This window comes from Stegodyphus dumicola, chromosome 10, assembly GCF_044657685.1.
Source record: "Stegodyphus dumicola isolate Sdum_Otavi_A_Nest chromosome 10, ASM4465768v1".
In the NCBI taxonomy this organism is placed as follows: Eukaryota; Metazoa; Arthropoda; class Arachnida; order Araneae; family Eresidae; genus Stegodyphus; species Stegodyphus dumicola.
The window spans coordinates 139,736,106-139,754,620 of record NC_140777.1 but is presented as its reverse complement, the minus strand read 5'-3'; the positions used below and the strand labels follow the sequence as shown (position 1 = coordinate 139,754,620).

Genomic DNA, 18,515 nt, shown 5'->3' with positions numbered 1-18,515 from the left:
AATAAATTCCTATGATCTCTTTTACACGATTACCAGGTTTGATAACACTTGATCCAGTAGTTTTTGTTTTATGACCGTTTCAATGTGGAACTTTAATTATAAACACCCTGTATATTATTAAATTTTAATTGAAGCTATGCGTTATATGTATACCATGCGTAAGATTTCCGCTTTTATAGAAAAAATAAAGAATCGAAGCAAATATACTTAGGATAATGGAACAAAACTGAAAAAAATTCCCCTCCCTCCGAAAATAAAATATTGAAACTTCGACCTTGAATTTATTGGATTATCGAAATATTCAATATGACCTATCTTCTAAGTCCTAGTTCCGACAACAATTCCGTCAAAAATTCCGAATTACTTAAGCTGATGTAAAAGATTTAGTATTTATTCACTGTATGTTAGTAAAGTAATCAGAGTGTAATAAAAATAGATTATAGAATTTACGCTGATGCAACTTTTTTGTCTGACTGCACAACATGTAATGGAAGAGAAGGCTTGTAGAGATCTGTTTTTGACATGCCTCTAAAAGTAGATGTCATACTCCTTTTGTCTCTTCAATATCAAAAAACTTTCCTTTGAGAGGCAACTTTAGTTTTTGGAAAAGAAAAAAAATCACAAGAAGACAAATTTGAAAAACATGCAGGACGATTGAGTACACATACTTATTTTCGGAACACAAGCGGTTCTCCGACTGTTTATTGAATAATGAAAAGATGCATATTATCATGCAATACAAAACATTTGGAATACGTTGTCTGACTGAAAACGTAAGTCATCTGCTTAATTCACAACCATTTACAAGTCAACTAATGGGGCAATTGCAGAATCGTTTTGATCCTGAGCTTCTAAGACAAACCTTATATCACTGGATTTAAACACTTCTTTAATCTTCCGAGAACGTTCCATCTTTAGCTCATATTCCAAGAATATTAAGTGAATACAATTATTGCAAAAGAAATTGAATATTCATTTGCACTACGGCTTGGTAGTTCTGCTTTTTATGTCTAAGTATACAACAATATTTTAAATATTTACAAATAAAATATTAAATTGGAGATTTAATTGGAGCCTCACCAGTTGCCTAGCATTTGAAGATTGTTAAATACTAACTGTTTGTTGCGAAGTCTAACCCAGGGTTTTGCATGGTTGGTTTTCGTAGTTTTCTAAGTTCTCTTTGCAAAGGTTCTCTATGAAAGCATCTTAACCAAATAGCTCCCACATTCTTTCTATGTTCAAATAACCAACTAACCTAGTTTAAGCGCGATTTCCAAATGAAGTTACTAGCAAAACCCGAATACTCATTAAAAATCATGTAGCTTGCCAATCAGGAGTAACATGAAAGATATGGCGCCAATAATTGAATTGCTGTTACGGTACGCTGTTTCTAAATTTAGATGGTCATTCCTTAATTAAATAGCCCACTAGCGGCCGAGCGGTAAAGACGCTGAGCACTGGTAGTTCGGTCGGAAGTTCGAATCCCCTAACGGGCTGGCTGCATGGGCGTTTTAGTGGTTTTCCCCATGTGTAACGTGTATACGAGCCAGTTTACCTTAGAAAGTCCTCCACGAAGGCATCCCTCCCTTTAGGCAGATAGCCCTCGTGTGCTTTGCCATAATTAAATATAATTGATTTGTAACTTCTACTAGAGCTGACGGTAAAAATTGAAGTGCAAATAAATAATATCGTGTGCAATCTTGATTAATATAAATTAAAAATTTTGCATAGAAAAATATTTGCATTCACACAGAAAGTTTTTTGAAATATTTGCAATTACTTTATAAGAAGGATTTATTAATAACCGTAATAATTACTTATTATATTACTGATGATTAGGATTCAGTTCTTGACAATTACATTCTAAATTAGAATTTTAAGGATATAATGAAAATAAGCTACGCACAAAAATACATTTTTACAGATTAAATTGACATTAAATACAAAAATACAGAATGTTGGGTGTCGTTTATATAATTATTCTTGCTTGTCCACAGAATCTGCTGACTTATCCAGCCATTAAGTAGCTGCAGATCATTTCTACATAACCATTGAACTTGCATTAATTCAGTCTCTACTGGGTTGTATGTTTATATCATAATTTGACTTTTATAAAAATGATTATTCAAAATCTTATATTTCTATAAAAATATACTATGCTTTAAAAATATGGATGATAGTATCTGCCGCTCTTTCAGCCACTTCAAAAGCAACAGTTTATTTAGAAATAAATTATGCAGTTAATGTCATAAAATATTTTCATTAAATTCAAATAAACATTAAACGAAAATTCTCAGTTTTAGACAATTCGATTTAAACGAAGTAAAGTAGCAGACGATAAAACGCCGAAAGTAAAAATTTACTCTTAGAAAAACGTACTCTTATTTTTTTTAAAAAAACGATGAAAGAGAGAAATTTAAAAAAATTGTTAAAAATTTGAATAATATCATCTATAATTTAAAAAATAGATTTTCATATAGTATTAATAAATATTTATTACGTCTTATTGTGGGAAAAAATTTCATATAATTAATTCTCCGTAAAATTTTACTTGAAATTTAAGGTTAAAAATAGCTGTGGCAATTCAGTGTAACAAAAATCCATAGACCACATTTGGCGTTATTATCGCTCAAAAAAAAGATGCCAAATTTCAAAACGCGAAAATATGTAAATTCGTGTATATCTTAGAAAATTATGAATAAAAAAGTCTAATTTTTTGCAGATATGCTTAAAAATACACCTACTTTATGATGATGGTAAGAATTTTATAGGTTATAATTCAAAATTTTTTTCGAAAAATTTATAAAAATTATTTAAAAATAGAAATTTAAAAAATAAAACACAAAAAATGAGTAAATTTTATTTGGAATGAACCTAAATTTCGAAATGTGAGAGAAAAAATAAAAAAGTTTAGTAAAAAAAGAGATATTAATAAATATTTGCCGAATTCAATTAACATTGAGGAGCTAAAATTTTGAGAGCTAATATTTTAAAAACTACTCGTACGATTTTTACAAAACTTGGTATTCTGGCATAATTTGAGCCGTAGAATCGAAATATGGAAAAAAATTGGTATGTTATTTCAGAAAAAGTCCGATTTTGTGTCAAAATACCTATGTTAGAATAGTGCTATATATAAATCTAATATATATCCTAAGTCGCGCTTTCGAGACATGAAAAACGCAGTTTGAATTTTGTCAATCGGCCCAGTAGAACGGGAGATATAGCACTGTCCCACTTTTTTTCTTGAGCAGTGTACATTCACATAAAAGTGAAACAAAAATATATACCAGGTTGTTCAATAAGTTCGCGGAGTGCCATCTATTCGTCAATATTAGACCTAAAACTTCGATGCCATTTTCATATTTGTTCTTTCTCAGGAACACGTCAAAAGTTTCATTTCGATCTGTTAATTTATTCATTGTTTAACCACCCTTTATATCTAACGTGTTGTGCCTTTTTTCAGGTATGGATAAAATTGAGCAACATGCAGTTATCAAATTCTTTGTAAAGAAAGGTTTAAAGGCAATGGAAATTCATACTGAAATGGTGAATGTGTTGGGTGAATCTGCTCCTTCAAAAACAATGGTTTGCATTAAATTGCAAGCGGGCTAGTTTATTCAAAAGTGGTCGTACCAGCCTTGAAGACGATCCGCGAGAGGGACGTCCAAAAACTGCATCAACACCGGAAAAATACAAGATTTGAAGACCGTCGATTGACTGAAAGAGATTCAACAGAGGCTTTAGGCATTTCATTGGGCCCAGTGAGCAATATTTGGAGTGTTAATTTGCTTTTCCAAAAACTCAGTGCAATGGGTGCCGCATTCTCTAATGATGGAGCAAAAACACATTCGGATGAGACTTTGCCAGCAACATTTGGAGCGTTTTAAGAAGAATAAGAGTGACTTTACCCACCGATTTATCACAATTGATGAGACTTGGGTCTACCATCATGATTCTGAATCAAAACAGAAGGCTAAGGAGTGGTGTGAACCTGGCTCTTCGGTGCCGAAGAAAGTTCGTTTGCACAAATCAGCCAAGAAGGTGTTAGCATCAGTTTTTTGGGATGTGAAAGGAATTTTGTTTATAGATTACCTTCAAACTGGCAAAACAATTAATTTGGATTATTATTGTAACCTTTTGAATCAATTGGAAATTCGTGAAAGAAGACCCGGATTACAGAAGAAGAAAATCATTTTCCAAGATAATGCACCTGCGCACACAGCTCAAAAAACCATTGTTAAAATAACTGAATTGAAGTACGAATTGTCGCAACATCCAGCCTATTCGTCAGATTTAGCTCCTTCCGACTTCTGGCTCTCCCCACACCTCAAACAATATCTTCGTGGAAAACGATTTTCTTCAAACGAAGCCGTGGAGGGATATTTTGCAGAGCTGCCAAAAAACCACTAGTCAAGGGATCCATAAATTAGAAGACCGTTGGAATAAGTGTACAGTAAGACCCCGCTTAACGCGGTGGATACCTTCCATCAAAGTAGAGCGTAATGTGAAACAGCGCTAAACGAGGCTATCTTTACATGTAAATATTGGGGTTAGGGGAAGATGGCTAGGAAATTGGTTAGGTATTAAATTTAAAAAGTATGTTTTTTTAATAAAAATAAAACCAAACATTTATTTCTTAAAGCCCAAATTAATACCACATTATTATTTCTTGCAAAAATAAAAACAAAATATAAACAACAAAACGAATATTCTTAAAAAAAAAAAAAAAAAAAAAAAAAAAAAAAAAATTCTCAGTCATATTCAGTTAGCTTTCCGCGTTTTCAGTGTTCTGCCTTTTTGTGACAAAAGCATCTAATGTTGCTTGCCTTTTTCTTTTGCTTTGTTCTCTTAAAAGTTCTTCATAAACGGATAGAGCATCTCTAACACTACGCCTACTTTTGAGCTCCTGTCAAAATTCGGATCATTTTCAATGAATTGATCCATTATTTCAGTTATGGTAGACAAACTCCTTTTTACAAATGCCATCGAAAGTTCTTTTTGCTCTTCTTCTGAATCACTGCTGTCAACATTTTTGTTTCCTTCTTGTCCAGTTAATTTCTTGAGCTCATCATTAGAAAGACTAGCCGCTGCTTCTTGAATTATTTCTTCGACATCTTCCACATTTATCCCTTCAAAATATGTCTGTACAATACCGCACCAAACAAGAAATACAAGTACACTCTTTCGGATATGTATTTGAAACCTATCGCTGTATAATATTTCGGGGAATCCCCGTATGCTGCGAGCGATTTCGTGGAATCCCCGGGTTGAAATAAAAGAGCGCCCGGATTGCAGATGTCAATCAAAGTGCATTCGCTCGCTGATTGGAGAAACGCATACGTAACAGTAGATATCCCAAAATAAAGGTAAATTTTTCCAATTAACGGATTTTGTAAAGAAATGTGGAGAAGCGGTAATAAATGAAGATGATAGAAAAGAAGTTTTTCATTGTGATGACAATGCTTCTCAATCACCAATCAATTAATGAACGAATGGTGAAATCTGTAGTACGGTTCTAGATCCAGAAAATACCATTACCGATAGTGAAGAAAGTGACAAAAGTTACTGAAAATGAGAAAATTTCAATTGACAAGTTAGTCAGAATTCTTGAAACAGCAGTTACAGGAATTCAATAATGTAACTAAACAAGAGATTATGTCTGTCTACAGAATTAAAGAGAGAGTATTAGCACAAAAAACGTAGTAACTTAAACAAATAAATATTAAGCCTTTTTTTCATAAAATTTGATACCCTTTAGATTATAAATACTTCATTATTTCACAAATCACGATTTCATATTTTTAATTTTATAATTTCTACATGCCATCTTACTAGATTTAAACTGATGATCTATTATCCGGAAAAATCCCAAATCCGGAATCACCAAAGTCCCGATGAGTCCGGATTTCAGACTTTGTACTGTACTTGTTATTCAACATAGTAATTTTACTTTAAGTGAATAACTTCCTTTCTGAATGAAGCAGAAATTTAAAGTTTTTAGACCAATATAAAATTTATCATTAAATATTAAAATAATAACTCTGTTTTTAAAATATCAACTATTTACTGATAATGAGTTATTTAAATTTTCTTACCTCTCAAATAATATATTATAGTTTATACAAAAGACAAGAGTTTTATACACACTTCATAGTTTATCTTTTCACCCATATAAAATCACACAGACATTTGAAACACATAAAACATTTTAAAAATCTTCAACAAATTTATCTTTGAAACAATGCACTAAATAATATATTTGAAATAGATATAACTTTTTGAAATGCATTTAGATGCTTAAATTTACATGATGTGATATTAGACTTTTGAAACAATATGCATTAGTAAAAGCATCAGATTTATGGTATAAATTACTGATGATAACAGAGTTTATAGAAATCCTTCAATCTTTGGAATTTTAAAGAAGAAAAGGAAAAATGGAACAAGATATTTAATATCCAAGACAAAAAATATTATTCTGTATACAAATTTTCTTTTATTACATGGCTTTTACTGTACAAGGTAACTTTACATATATATATTTTATGCTGAGAATACAGGCACAGAGTATGTACAAAATTTCTCAAATATGTTGATTTGCAAAGTCACTCAGAAGTTTCATAGTAGTTTTATCAAATTTAGTTTGCACAAGACTGTCTCGAATGAATTTTCGAGCGAAGTTAGTTGCTTGCTTTTGCACCTGCTCTGGATTTAAGTGCTTACGCTTTTGCAATATTTTAGTTTTTAAAAAGTTCACAATTTTGGAAAAGTCATTTGTGGTGCATGCTTGGAAACCTGAAAAATGAACATAAAAAAACTACATCATGAATATAACTTGTAATAATATAGAAAGATGATTTACATTATTTTCTTAAAACTATTAAACATAAGCAACATATTCAAATTAATAATTCTTTACATTTATCCTTAAAACTGTCTGGAAATTTAACTGTAAATCATTAGATACTAAAACATCTTCCATGATTTGAAGACAATTTAATTAAGATCGTAGCAAATAGCAGCAGCACCACCAACAACATTAGAGCTTAACTAATACCTTTGTCATCAAGAAAGCAATAAGCTAATTATCAAAAATTGAACCAATAAATCATGTAATTAAAAATGGCAAAATAATACCATAGAAGTATTGAGATGCAGATGCAAAAATCTTATAAAATAATCTAATCTGAAAAATCAAGTCAAATTAACATTTTCTGTTTTAATGCAGTTAATGAAAGTTATTTTCACTTTTTCATTTTCAATTTGTAATCTCTATAAACCATTAAATCAGATAACAGCTGTTAAACTCTGCAAATCTATATGAAAACCTGCAAGAATTATGGAACGATATTTTTCAAGCTAAAACGAAAAGATTTGTTTCATATGATGCATTAGTTAAAATAATTAAAAAATATGCTTTCTTTTTCATAAACTTGAAATTTAGAAGACTTTTCTCCAAACTTTTAAAGCACTGATCAATATTTATAGTCTGTTTTTTAAATGCTAATGCACATTTGTATTACATAAGCCTACTACACATTTATGCAATGAAACAAATATTACATTGCATTTGCATATAATATAAAAATAAGCATTATATGCAACAATTATTAATAACAGAAAGCACAAAATATTACCTAGTACACATTTGTATAAAACAAAAATACTACATGCAGTAAAATATCTCGAATCCAGTACACCCAATTAACCGGCAAAAAATAATAGCACTTTTGAAGGTTTAAATTTAGGCTTAAGAGACAAATGCATAAGTTAATAAACTAAAGATTTAAATTTAGAAAATAATTATGCTTCTGACGCCCAACATAACCAGCCTTATCCAAGATTGAACTAGGAATTATTTAGAATATAAAGCTGAATTTGCACTGAAGTGTGAACTTTTGAGGCAGTATCCAAGATTTTCAGAAATAATTTAAATTGAAAGATGGTAAATTTATTTTGTTGTTTACTTGGAAAGTGTAAAAAACATTACTTTATATTGCTTAGTGATGATGAGGTGTAGGTTTGGATGGACGTCTACAGTTCTGTTTCAGCCACATTCTCTCAAAAGGATGACAAAATGATTGGATATGTACTATGAAAGGAAAGAAATAAAGGAGGAGGAAGATGAAGAGAGAAACAGAGCAAGAAAGTTATGTGGAAAGGAGCTGAAAAAATATGTTGTTAAGAAATGTTAAATTTATGCCAGTCCATGACATTATAAAGCTATATCACTACATTTTTAACCCTTTGACAAGCGGTGGTCGCGCCCTGAAACCACCACTTTTCGAATTTTTTTCTCCTCTTCTTTCCAAAATTTTTGAGTGGAAATCGATTGATTACTAATCTTTTACCTCTAAATAACACAAAATGACTGCAGAATTATGCATGTTTCAGGTCTTAGTGCTTCAAATCGAATGCCTTTTAAAATTCGTCTTCAATGAGACAAAATAACTTTTTATTAATATAAAAAACTTTAAATTTCAAAAGTTATTCATCGCACATCATGATTTCTATCATAAACAATAAAAAATAGCAATATTTAAACTGCATATATAAAAAAAATCCTCTATATTTATGGCATTCGCTTTGTGGTTTCAGGGCGTGACCACTGCCCTACTAGAGAATTGTGTCACAATGCTCTAGAGGCTCGGTGGTCGCGCCTTGAAACCACTGCCCTTCACAATTGCATTTGCTTGCTTCTCAAATAGGAATTTTTATTTTTACCGGGATATAGATAAAGAGCTTTGAAACCACAGAGTTATTTTATTACTAAACAATACATGCACTTGCCCAGTAAAAAAGTCTTTCTTTTCCAAAAACTTTTCTCTGACTTCAACATGCTTGCTCCTCAAGCTAGTATTGTGATTTTATAAATTATTTCCTGTGGTTTAAATTTAATGTAAATATACTTTGCTATAATCAAAAATAGAAATCGCTTAAACTTTTATTTAAATTAAAAATATTTTCTGAATATTTTGGAACGAAAAACGAATAAAATAAGTATGAATGGGAAACAAATGATTCATACCAAAGTCAAAAAGACTGAGCCCGCCCCATTAACATAAAAAACCGCAAATTTCATGTGCCAGATGAAAAGAAACTAAATAATTTAGATCCAGGCAGTATATATTTCGTAGCACAAGGAAGAAACCTCATAGAAGATACATGTGCGAAACATGCAATGTGGGCCTGTGCATGTATCAAAAAGACAAAACATGCTTTGAACAGTGTCACAAAAAAATTGCTATTTGAAATAATAATAATAATAAAATTAGGAAAAAAAAAACTGAGTCGGATAGTAAAATAACTGAGTTTTTTTATCCGTTTAGCCAAACATCCGTATTATATAGGTACTTATATTTTCACTGCTACAGAAAAATTACATAAATGTTTATTTTTTAATTTTTTCTGATGATTTACTTTGTAAAATAATGTAAAAAAATTATATATAATGCAATTCTTACCTACATTTAAAAAAAAAATCATAAATTTCGTAATGTATTGGAAACATATATGGAGAAAGGTAAGTTTTTTTCCCCTATTACTTCAATAAGTTTCAAAGTCCTAGATGCGCGGTGCTTTCACAGTGCGACCACCACCCACAGAGCAATGGGCAAGAGTTGATTTTTTTAAATTCATATATTCTTTGTCTCTAAGATCATAATATTAAATTTCTACAGTTTTTTAGTTTAAAAAATAATATCGCGCACGTCAAAGGGTTAAAAGCACAATGTCGATCTTGCAGGCAACCAGACATTTAAAATTATATGCTATCACACTAAGAACGTTGTAGTTTTTATTCATATAGTGATTTTGAAATGCAGTCTAACTTTGTTTCTCTGAAATACAAAATCATATGTGTGTGTTAATTTAAAATAATCCTAAGAGGTTTTGATAGTATGTATTTAACTGGGGGCCCATAGGTAAAAAAATATGACCTATAGATATTGCAATTTTCACAGATGGCACCACAAAACATGAGTGTGTTCTAGAAATACACCTCTGTGCAAAATTTAAAGAATTCGCAAATCACGTTGAATTTTTGATTTTAATGAGAGATTATGCTGAGATTTTAATGAAATTTGGAATGAATATACCGTATTTATGGGAATCTAATACACATCCCCATTTTAAAACTTTAAATAATAAAAAAATTGTTTGTCGGGGAATGTAATGCGCATCAATGATATGAGGAAATTATTGAATCTTATTTTATACAACAATGGATTTGTATATAAACTATCAATTAATGGTATGATAATTTTATTTAAATTTAGATACCATATTTTATACAACAATGGATTTATACATAAAGTAGCAGAACATAGAATTAACCTATTAGTGGGCTATTGTCATGTGAAACAATCATTGTTAATTAGCACTACCGTATATACGGTACCTATCGTAAAATATGAACATGAAATAAATCGTAACATTTCTATCTAGCTAATAGTTTCTACAATCAGTGATTAATAGTAAACGTCTTTATTCACTAATGTTTTCATCACTGGAATCCTCACAGCTCTCTTCGTCAGAAGCAGATTCATTTCTTCTTTTCTCATAATCGTCACTGCCATTCAATGAATTTGAAATGCAGCATTTCTTGAAAGATTTCACAATTATTGGTGCTTCGATGCTTATCCAGGCAGCAGAAACCCAGTGTGCAACAATGTGCGGTGCAGCACGCTTAATTTTTCCTGTCGGGGTCAACACATGGCTTGGCTCACAAAACCATTTTTCGTACTCCGCCTGAACGTACCCCTTAAAAGGTTTATTTATACTAACGTCCAGGAGTTGTAACACAGATGTCATCCCTCCAGGAATGATAACAAGATCACTGCCTAGGCTGCGCATCTTTTTTTTTTTTGCATCGTTGGTGAGATGACCACGAAATGCATCCAGACAAAGCATTGATGGTGGATTAGAGCCCACCGGGACAGCATTTCCATACATTTCGGAGCCAATCAAGCATTAATGATTCCGTCATCCCCCCTTCTCTTGGTTTCGAATCAGGACATCATCTGGGAACAGCTTTTCATTTTAGGGCATGTTTTCCGTTTGAAGATTAAGAAAGGGGGAAGTTTGCACCCGTCTGCTGTTATTGCCAGCATCACTGTTACGCGTTGTTTTTCACATCCTGAAGTTTTGATGATAACTTCCTTAGTCCCCTTCTCCGTAATGGTGTAGTTACGAGGCATATCAAACCAAATTGCCGTCTCGTCAGCGTTGTGAATTTGCCCCATTGAAAAATTCTTTTCCTTCGGAAGTGTGATGACATACCACTGAAATGTTAGTAGTTTTCCCTCAAAATCTGCAAGAAGCTTTTGGCATATTGTTGTACGGCATCTTAGAGACAAACCCATCCGCTTCATAAACCGATCCACCCATCCACGGCTAGCCTTAAACTCTTGTTTCGGTATTCCAAGAACTTCAGCCTCCTCTTTTGCTTTATTTCTTATGGTGTCACTAGTCACAGGTTGTCCATTCTTCCTCCTTTCACGTACAAATTCCAAAACTTTTTCTTCAATTTTAGGGTGTCTTCCTTTGCGAGGGTCAGTGAATTTCTTTCTACTAGCTTTAGTTGCAAACAGTGCCAATTTCTGTTGCCACCACAAGCGAACATTGCTATCAGCTACGTTGAACTCTCTGCCTTTCTATTGCCATTTTTTTCAGCATAAAGAATTACTTTACGTTTGAAAGTAGCGTCATATGACATTCTTCTCTGCCCTCCATTTTGTGACTACGTACTCTGCAGTTTGTATCCTCTATGCAATAATGTGTCAACGATAAATGTAACGGTAAATGTAGTCGAGAAATTTGGTTGACGTCATTGGCGAACTTTGCACTTGAATCTAATGCGCACCCCAATTTTGAATACTACATTTGGCCAAAAACGATGCGCATTAGATTTGCGTAAATACGGTACTTTTGTAACAGAGAAAAAGAAGTACGATTGAAAAAGTCATTATATGTATGCATGATAACCAGTAAAGTTCATAGTGCAGGGATGCCAAAAATCGATTTTGTGATATCGAGCTAAAAATAAATCTAATAATGAGGCAGGGTCTCTTCTTACAGCCAAAAAGGTCGCTCATTGTGACAGCATACTGGACAGTAGGCAAATTAAGGAGTCTCTGTGGAAGTTGATCCCATTCTTGCAGTAAGGAAGTTTTCAACTCTGAGATGGTTCTTCGAGGGGCTTGAGAAGCCAAAATTGCCTTTCCAAGAGTATCCAAAACATGCTCTATACCAGGGGTCTCCAAACTACGGCCCGAGGGCCACATCCGGCCTGCGGAGAGCTAGCATACTTGAAAACTCCTTTTAGAGAACATATTTTTTATAGCAAATTAAATTTAGTTTACTGAAGTATTCTAATTTTATGTTGAATAATTATTAATATGACATCTACATTGATATGGTCATGGGCTAACTACTCATAACATTGTTGTAGGCTTATTGTTATTGTTTTTGTGATAAGTTGGATAAAGAAACACAGAATTGTAATGAGTAAAGACATGTATAATATGCAGAAAATTTAACTTCAGTATATAATAACTAACAAATTATTGAAATGAATCCAACTAACATTTTATACATTTTAAATAAAAACATAACTTATAACAAGCATAATGACATATGAAATACTAATGAGATTTATGTAATTGAGATTTTCCACTGACAATAGTTTGTAGTTGTGGACTAATTTTACTTGTACCAATTATTAAAAGAGATTTAAGATGCTCATCAGTTAATTTAGATCTGTAAACATTTTTTGTGTACTTCATTTTGGAGAAGGTCTTCTCACACAAATAAGTACTACCAAAAACAGAAAACAGCCCACGAGCAAATTTATGCAAATTATCAAATTGTGTCAGTGGAAGACTTATAAAATTCCAACAAAGATGAGTTTTGATATTTGTTCTTAATTATATCACTGCACTGTAGATCAATCATTTCCATTTGAAGTTCCGGGGCTAGGGTTTCAATGTCAGTATCAAAAGGATTCTGAAAAATCTTAATTTGATTTGCAATGGCATCAAAGTCCGAGAAACGAGTATCAAAATTTATTTTCAAAGCACTCAAAGTTTCGATTGCAAAATCGATAGGAAACTCAGTCTCAGTGGTGTGGCTGAATATTTCACATGTTTTAAAATGTGAAAAATATTTACTTCGTAGTTGTGATTGAAGCAGTATCAATTTCTTCCGGAATGATTTGATATTAGTGTATAAATCAGGAAGATGCTGGTTTTCTCCTTGCAATCTCAAATTCAGTTCGTTCACATGTTTTGTCAAATCAACATAGAATGCTAACTTCCACAGCCATGCGTTGTTTTGTAATTCAGGAAGAGAGCGATGCTTTTCATTCAAAAAAATTTCGATCACTGCTCGAAGTTCAAAAAAGCGCTGAAGGACTTTCCCACAACTAAGCCAACGTATGGCAGTATGATAAGGTAAGTCATGTTCTCCAATCTCTTCAATAAATTATCGGAATTGTCGGTGATTCAGCTCAAAAGATCTGATAAAATTAACAGTTGATATGACTGGTTTCAGAACTTCAGACATATCCAAACATTTTCCGCACAAAGACTGTTGATGAATGATACAATGTAAGACTAATGGTTTTGAACCGCCGTCATTTTCTACAGCCTTTGACACAAGAGCGACCACTCCTTTATCTTTCCCACTCATGTTTTTGCCTCCATCAGTTGTAATACATTTCAAGTTTTTCTATCGAAGGTTCTTTTGATTAATGGCCATTTCAACTCCTTTAAAAATATCTGTACCAGTAGTTGTGCCATGAATACTATACATATCAAGAAGTTCTTCATGCACTTTATAGCTTTTATCTACTTCTCGAATATAAATCAACACCTGAGCAGTATCTGACACATCCAAGGCTAAAGAAAACCACTCAACATGTCCATTTTTGTCGAACAGTTGAGAGGATATATTTTCAGCGATGTTTTCTACCCTTTGAGCCACAGTGTTTGCTGATATACTGACAGTTTTTAATAAATTTACCTTTTCAGGGCATATTTCTTCGGCTACTGCAATTATGCATTCTTTGATCATTTCTCCATCGGTGAATGGTTTTCCACGTTTTGCAATTTCAAGAGCCACACGAAAGCTGGCACGAGTTGCAGCCTCTTGTTCAGTTTTGAGTTTTGTAAATGAAGATTGCTGCGATTTCAATCCGCGCTTCATAGCTTCGAATTTTTCTGTCCGCAAACTTCCTGTATATTTTGAGTAATTTTGAAAATGTTTTGTTTCATAATGACGTTTAATGTTATATTCTTTGAGAACGGCTATGCTTTCATTGCAAATCAAACATAGCGCCTTGTTACTGGACTCAATTACGAAATACTGAATGTTCCACTGATCTTTGAATTTTCTGCATTCACTATCAATTTTTTGCTTCTTTTCCATACTACTAAATCACACACAAAAGCAACAATTCAAATCAAAATACTGTTACAAAGATGTCTTAAACACGCACAAACACGTTTTAAGGAGATACGCACTATTTTATTTCACAACAGTGTCATAGGAACTGACTTCTGTACGTGCTATTAGTGCCATCTGTTAGCGATAGAAGGTACTACCTATTTCCGCTTGTGTCCACCAGATGTCGTGTCACGTTACTCCTCATGGCTCGTACTCTATGACTAATCTAGAAATTACAGATAATGACAGGAAAATTAATAATATGCAGTGTTGCCGTTTTACAGACTTTAGTCCGATTTTGCAGCCTTTTTCAAACATTGCGTACTTTTTTTTTCATCAGTGGACTATTTCACTTTTTACCACCAGCAACAACGATAATATGGTTTTGGCCCTTGGAACTTACTGGAGTAATCAGTATGGCCCTAAGGCTGGAAAGTTTGGAGACCCCTGCTCTATACCAGTGATTGCGAGCTAGCTCTTGGGAACATTTTCGATAGATCATGACTGGCTAACCTTGATTCCTCCACTGAGCTGACACTGATGACAGGGGGGGGAGTGCACGATAATAACTGCTCATTTCTCCCGTGCAACTGCCATTGTCAGCCTCATCTCATAGTTGATTGTAGATGTGTGAGGTATACATGCTGTGTTTTCCATGTGTATATTAAACATTTGCTAGTTTGAATAGTCTGATTTACACATTGGTACTATGCCAGGTCTGTTCTAATAATGGCAAGTTTAAGTAAAAAGGAAACAACTTATCACTTTCATTTGTAATGGGAAATCGATTTCTTCTTTACTCAGGAAAAGAAGAAATACACTGGTGTGCAAAAATTAAGGACGAAGTCGAAAAAATAGTATATCAATTTTTCCATGTGTATATTAAACATTTGCTAGTTTGAATAGTCTGATTTACACATTGGTACTATGCCAGGTCTGTTCTAATAATGGCAAGTTTAAGTAAAAAGGAAACAACTTATCACTTTCATTTGTAATGGGAAATCGATTTCTTCTTTACTCAGGAAAAGAAGAAATACACTGGTGTGCAAAAATTAAGGACGAAGTCGAAAAAATAGTATATCAATTTTTCCATGTGTATATTAAACATTTGCTAGTTTGAATAGTCTGATTTACACATTGGTACTATGCCAGGTCTGTTCTAATAATGGCAAGTTTAAGTAAAAAGGAAACAACTTATCACTTTCATTTGTAATGGGAAATCGATTTCTTCTTTACTCAGGAAAAGGACAAATACACTGGTGTGCAAAAATTAAGGACGAAGTCGAAAAAATAGTATATCAGGTGAACGAAGAGACGGAGCGGACAGAAAGACCAATCAGGAGATTAAGTAAGGTGATGTACGGTAGCACATGCGCAGATATGCAGGTAGACGTAATGGGGGAGTGTCTGAGTAGTATAAAGCATGTTGTCGGGGTAAGATCGGTATTTCTGGCAAAGAGATTGCACGCCGTATAGCAGTTAAAATCACACCGAGTTGCTGCCTCAGCGAGAAATGGCGAATAATCAATCTGTTAGACGACATCTGGATGCTTTTACCCGAGGTCGAATCATTGGGAAGTTGGAGGAAGGATGCAGTGTGACAAGTGTGGCTGCAGAGTTCGGAATTGCTCACAGCATTGTTTCACGACTTTGGAGACAATTTCAAACTACAGGAACAGCTATCTGGGGGTTTAGTAGTGGTCGTCCACGAGGAACCACACCCGCAGATGACCAGTATATTGCCTTACAGGCCAGAAGAAACAGGCGGCAGACAGCGGGAGAAATCGCTAGACACACGACACAGGCAACTGGATGACCGATATCGCGTTTTACCATGGCCAGAAGACAGCACGGTGGTCTGTTTGCACGACGCCCTGTACGGTGTGTACCTCTAACGCCTGCTCATCGGAGAAGGTGTTCTCTGTGGTGCCGGAAACACCAGAATTGGAGAGACAATGAATGGGGACAAGTACTCTTTACAGATGAGAGCAGATTCAGTCTGAGTAGCGGTTCTCATCGCATACTCATCTGGAGAGAGCGGGGAAGCTGCAATCATCCCTCGAACATCATTGAAAGGGACAGGTATGGAGGTGGCGGTGTTTTCGTTTGGGAAGGCATGATGCTTGGTAGTCGTACAGACCTTCACATGTTCGATGCAGGTTCAGTTAACGGGACCCGTTATTGTAACGAGATTCTTCTTCCATATGTGTGTCTCTTTAGACGCGCTATGGGTCCGCAGTTCCTTTTCATGGACAACAATTCACTATGTCAGCGCACAGTAGCTGCTGAACAGCTCTTAGAGAGTGAGGATATTGAACGTATGGATTGGCCGCCACGATCTCCGGATCTCAATCCCATTGAGCATGTATGGGATTTTCTAGGCAGACGCTTGGCAGCTCGTACCTTACCACCAGTAACGATTCCGGAGCTTTGATTGGCGTGGCAAGACGAATGGGCAGCAATGCCTCAACAACTCATTGACACCCTCATTCTCAGAATGGACAGACGCTGTGAAACCTGCCTAGCAGTCAGGGGAGATCATATCCCCTATTAAAGACCGGATGTTTCTTGCTGTACACCCATCACAGGGATGTTTCGGCCTTCAGTCGCATTGCGCTCCATGCTACTTTTTCAATAAAGCTTCTTTTTATCCCTCTGATTTCTCTTTTAGTAAGTGTTGCTTACATTACTCATGTCCTTACGTATTGGGGATCTTACGGTATTAAATGTGTTGATTTGGAAAGCTTTTGTACAAAGTTATATTGAAAAAAAACCGTCTTGTCCTTAATTTTTGCACACCAGTGTATGTGTGTTTGTCATGCTATGTAAGTGTATCAGAAGAATGTCAGTTCAAAATCGGTCACACAGGGATTCAAAAGGATTTCCCACTGAATTCTGCTCTAAAAATAGAAAAGGTAAGTCAGCTAAAATCTAAACTTAATGCTCAACAATAAACTTTTTTAAAACCATTAAACAAAAATAAAGGAACCGAGGCGTCATTCCGAATTTCAAATATTATTGCACAGAATAAGAAATAATAGGAAGATGGCAAAATAATGAAAACTGCATTTTTAGAAGCTGCATATGCATTATTTGATATTTTAAAAAATAAAACTGAGATAATGTCTGCCCTTAAATCTGTACAGCTTTCTGCGAATACAGTCAGTCATAAGAATGGTTGAGGTTATGAGTTCTGACGTTACCTCAAAACTTAAAACTGACTTTGATCGCTGCGTAACAGTGATGCTGGCAATAACAGCAGACGGGTGCAAACTCCCCCCCCCTTTCTTAATCTTCAAATGGAAAACATGCCCTAAAACCCCTAAGAATGAAAAGCTGTTCCCAGATGATGTCCTGATTCGAAACCAAGAGAAGGGGGGATGACAGAATCATTAATGCTTGACTGGCTCCAAAATGTATGGGAAAACCGTACTGGTAGGCTCTCCAATCCACCATCAATGCTTTGTCTGGACACATTTCGTGGTCATCTCACTGACGACGTATAAAAGAAGATGCACATCCTAGGCAGTGATCTTATCATTCCTGGAGGGATGACATCTGTGTTACAACCCCTGGACGTTAGTATAAATAAACCTTTTAAGGGGTACATTCAGACGGAGTACGAAAAATGGTTTCGTGAGCCAAACCGTGAATTGACCCCGACAGGAAAAATTAAGCGTGCTGCACCGCACATTGTTGCATACTGGGTTTCTGCTGCCTGGAAAAGCATTGAGGCAGCAATGATTATGAAATCTTTCAAGAAATGTTGCATTTCAAATTCATTGAATGACAGTGAAGATGACGTGCTCTGGAACGCCGAGGATGATGATGAGGAAAGAAGAAATGAATCTGCTTCTGACGAAGAGAGCTGCGAAGATTCCAGTGATGAAAACATTAGTGAATAAAGGAAGTTTACTATTAATCACTGATTGTAGAAACTGTTAGCTACATAGAAATGTTACGATTTATTTCATGTTCATATTTTACGATAGGTACCGTATATACAGTAGTGGTAATTAACAATGATTGTTTCACATAACAATAGCCCACTAATAGGTTAATTCTAT

The 18,515-nt window shown here is 34.3% G+C and overlaps 1 protein-coding gene across 4 annotated transcripts in view; it reads right to left on the bottom strand.

Annotated features, from left to right (window-relative positions):
• Positions 1-6,476: 6,476 nt before the first annotated feature.
• LOC118189582 (uncharacterized) overlaps positions 6,477-18,515 on the bottom strand; it is a 160,238-nt gene continuing 148,199 nt past the window's right edge. For all 4 annotated transcript variants that reach the window (XM_085825592.1, XM_085825591.1, XM_085825595.1 and 1 more), the window contains one exon: positions 6,477-6,798. In XM_085825592.1, coding sequence (XP_085681718.1) covers positions 6,587-6,798 — 212 coding nt within the window. In that variant the 3' untranslated portion in view covers positions 6,477-6,586. The remainder of the gene's footprint in view (positions 6,799-18,515) is intronic.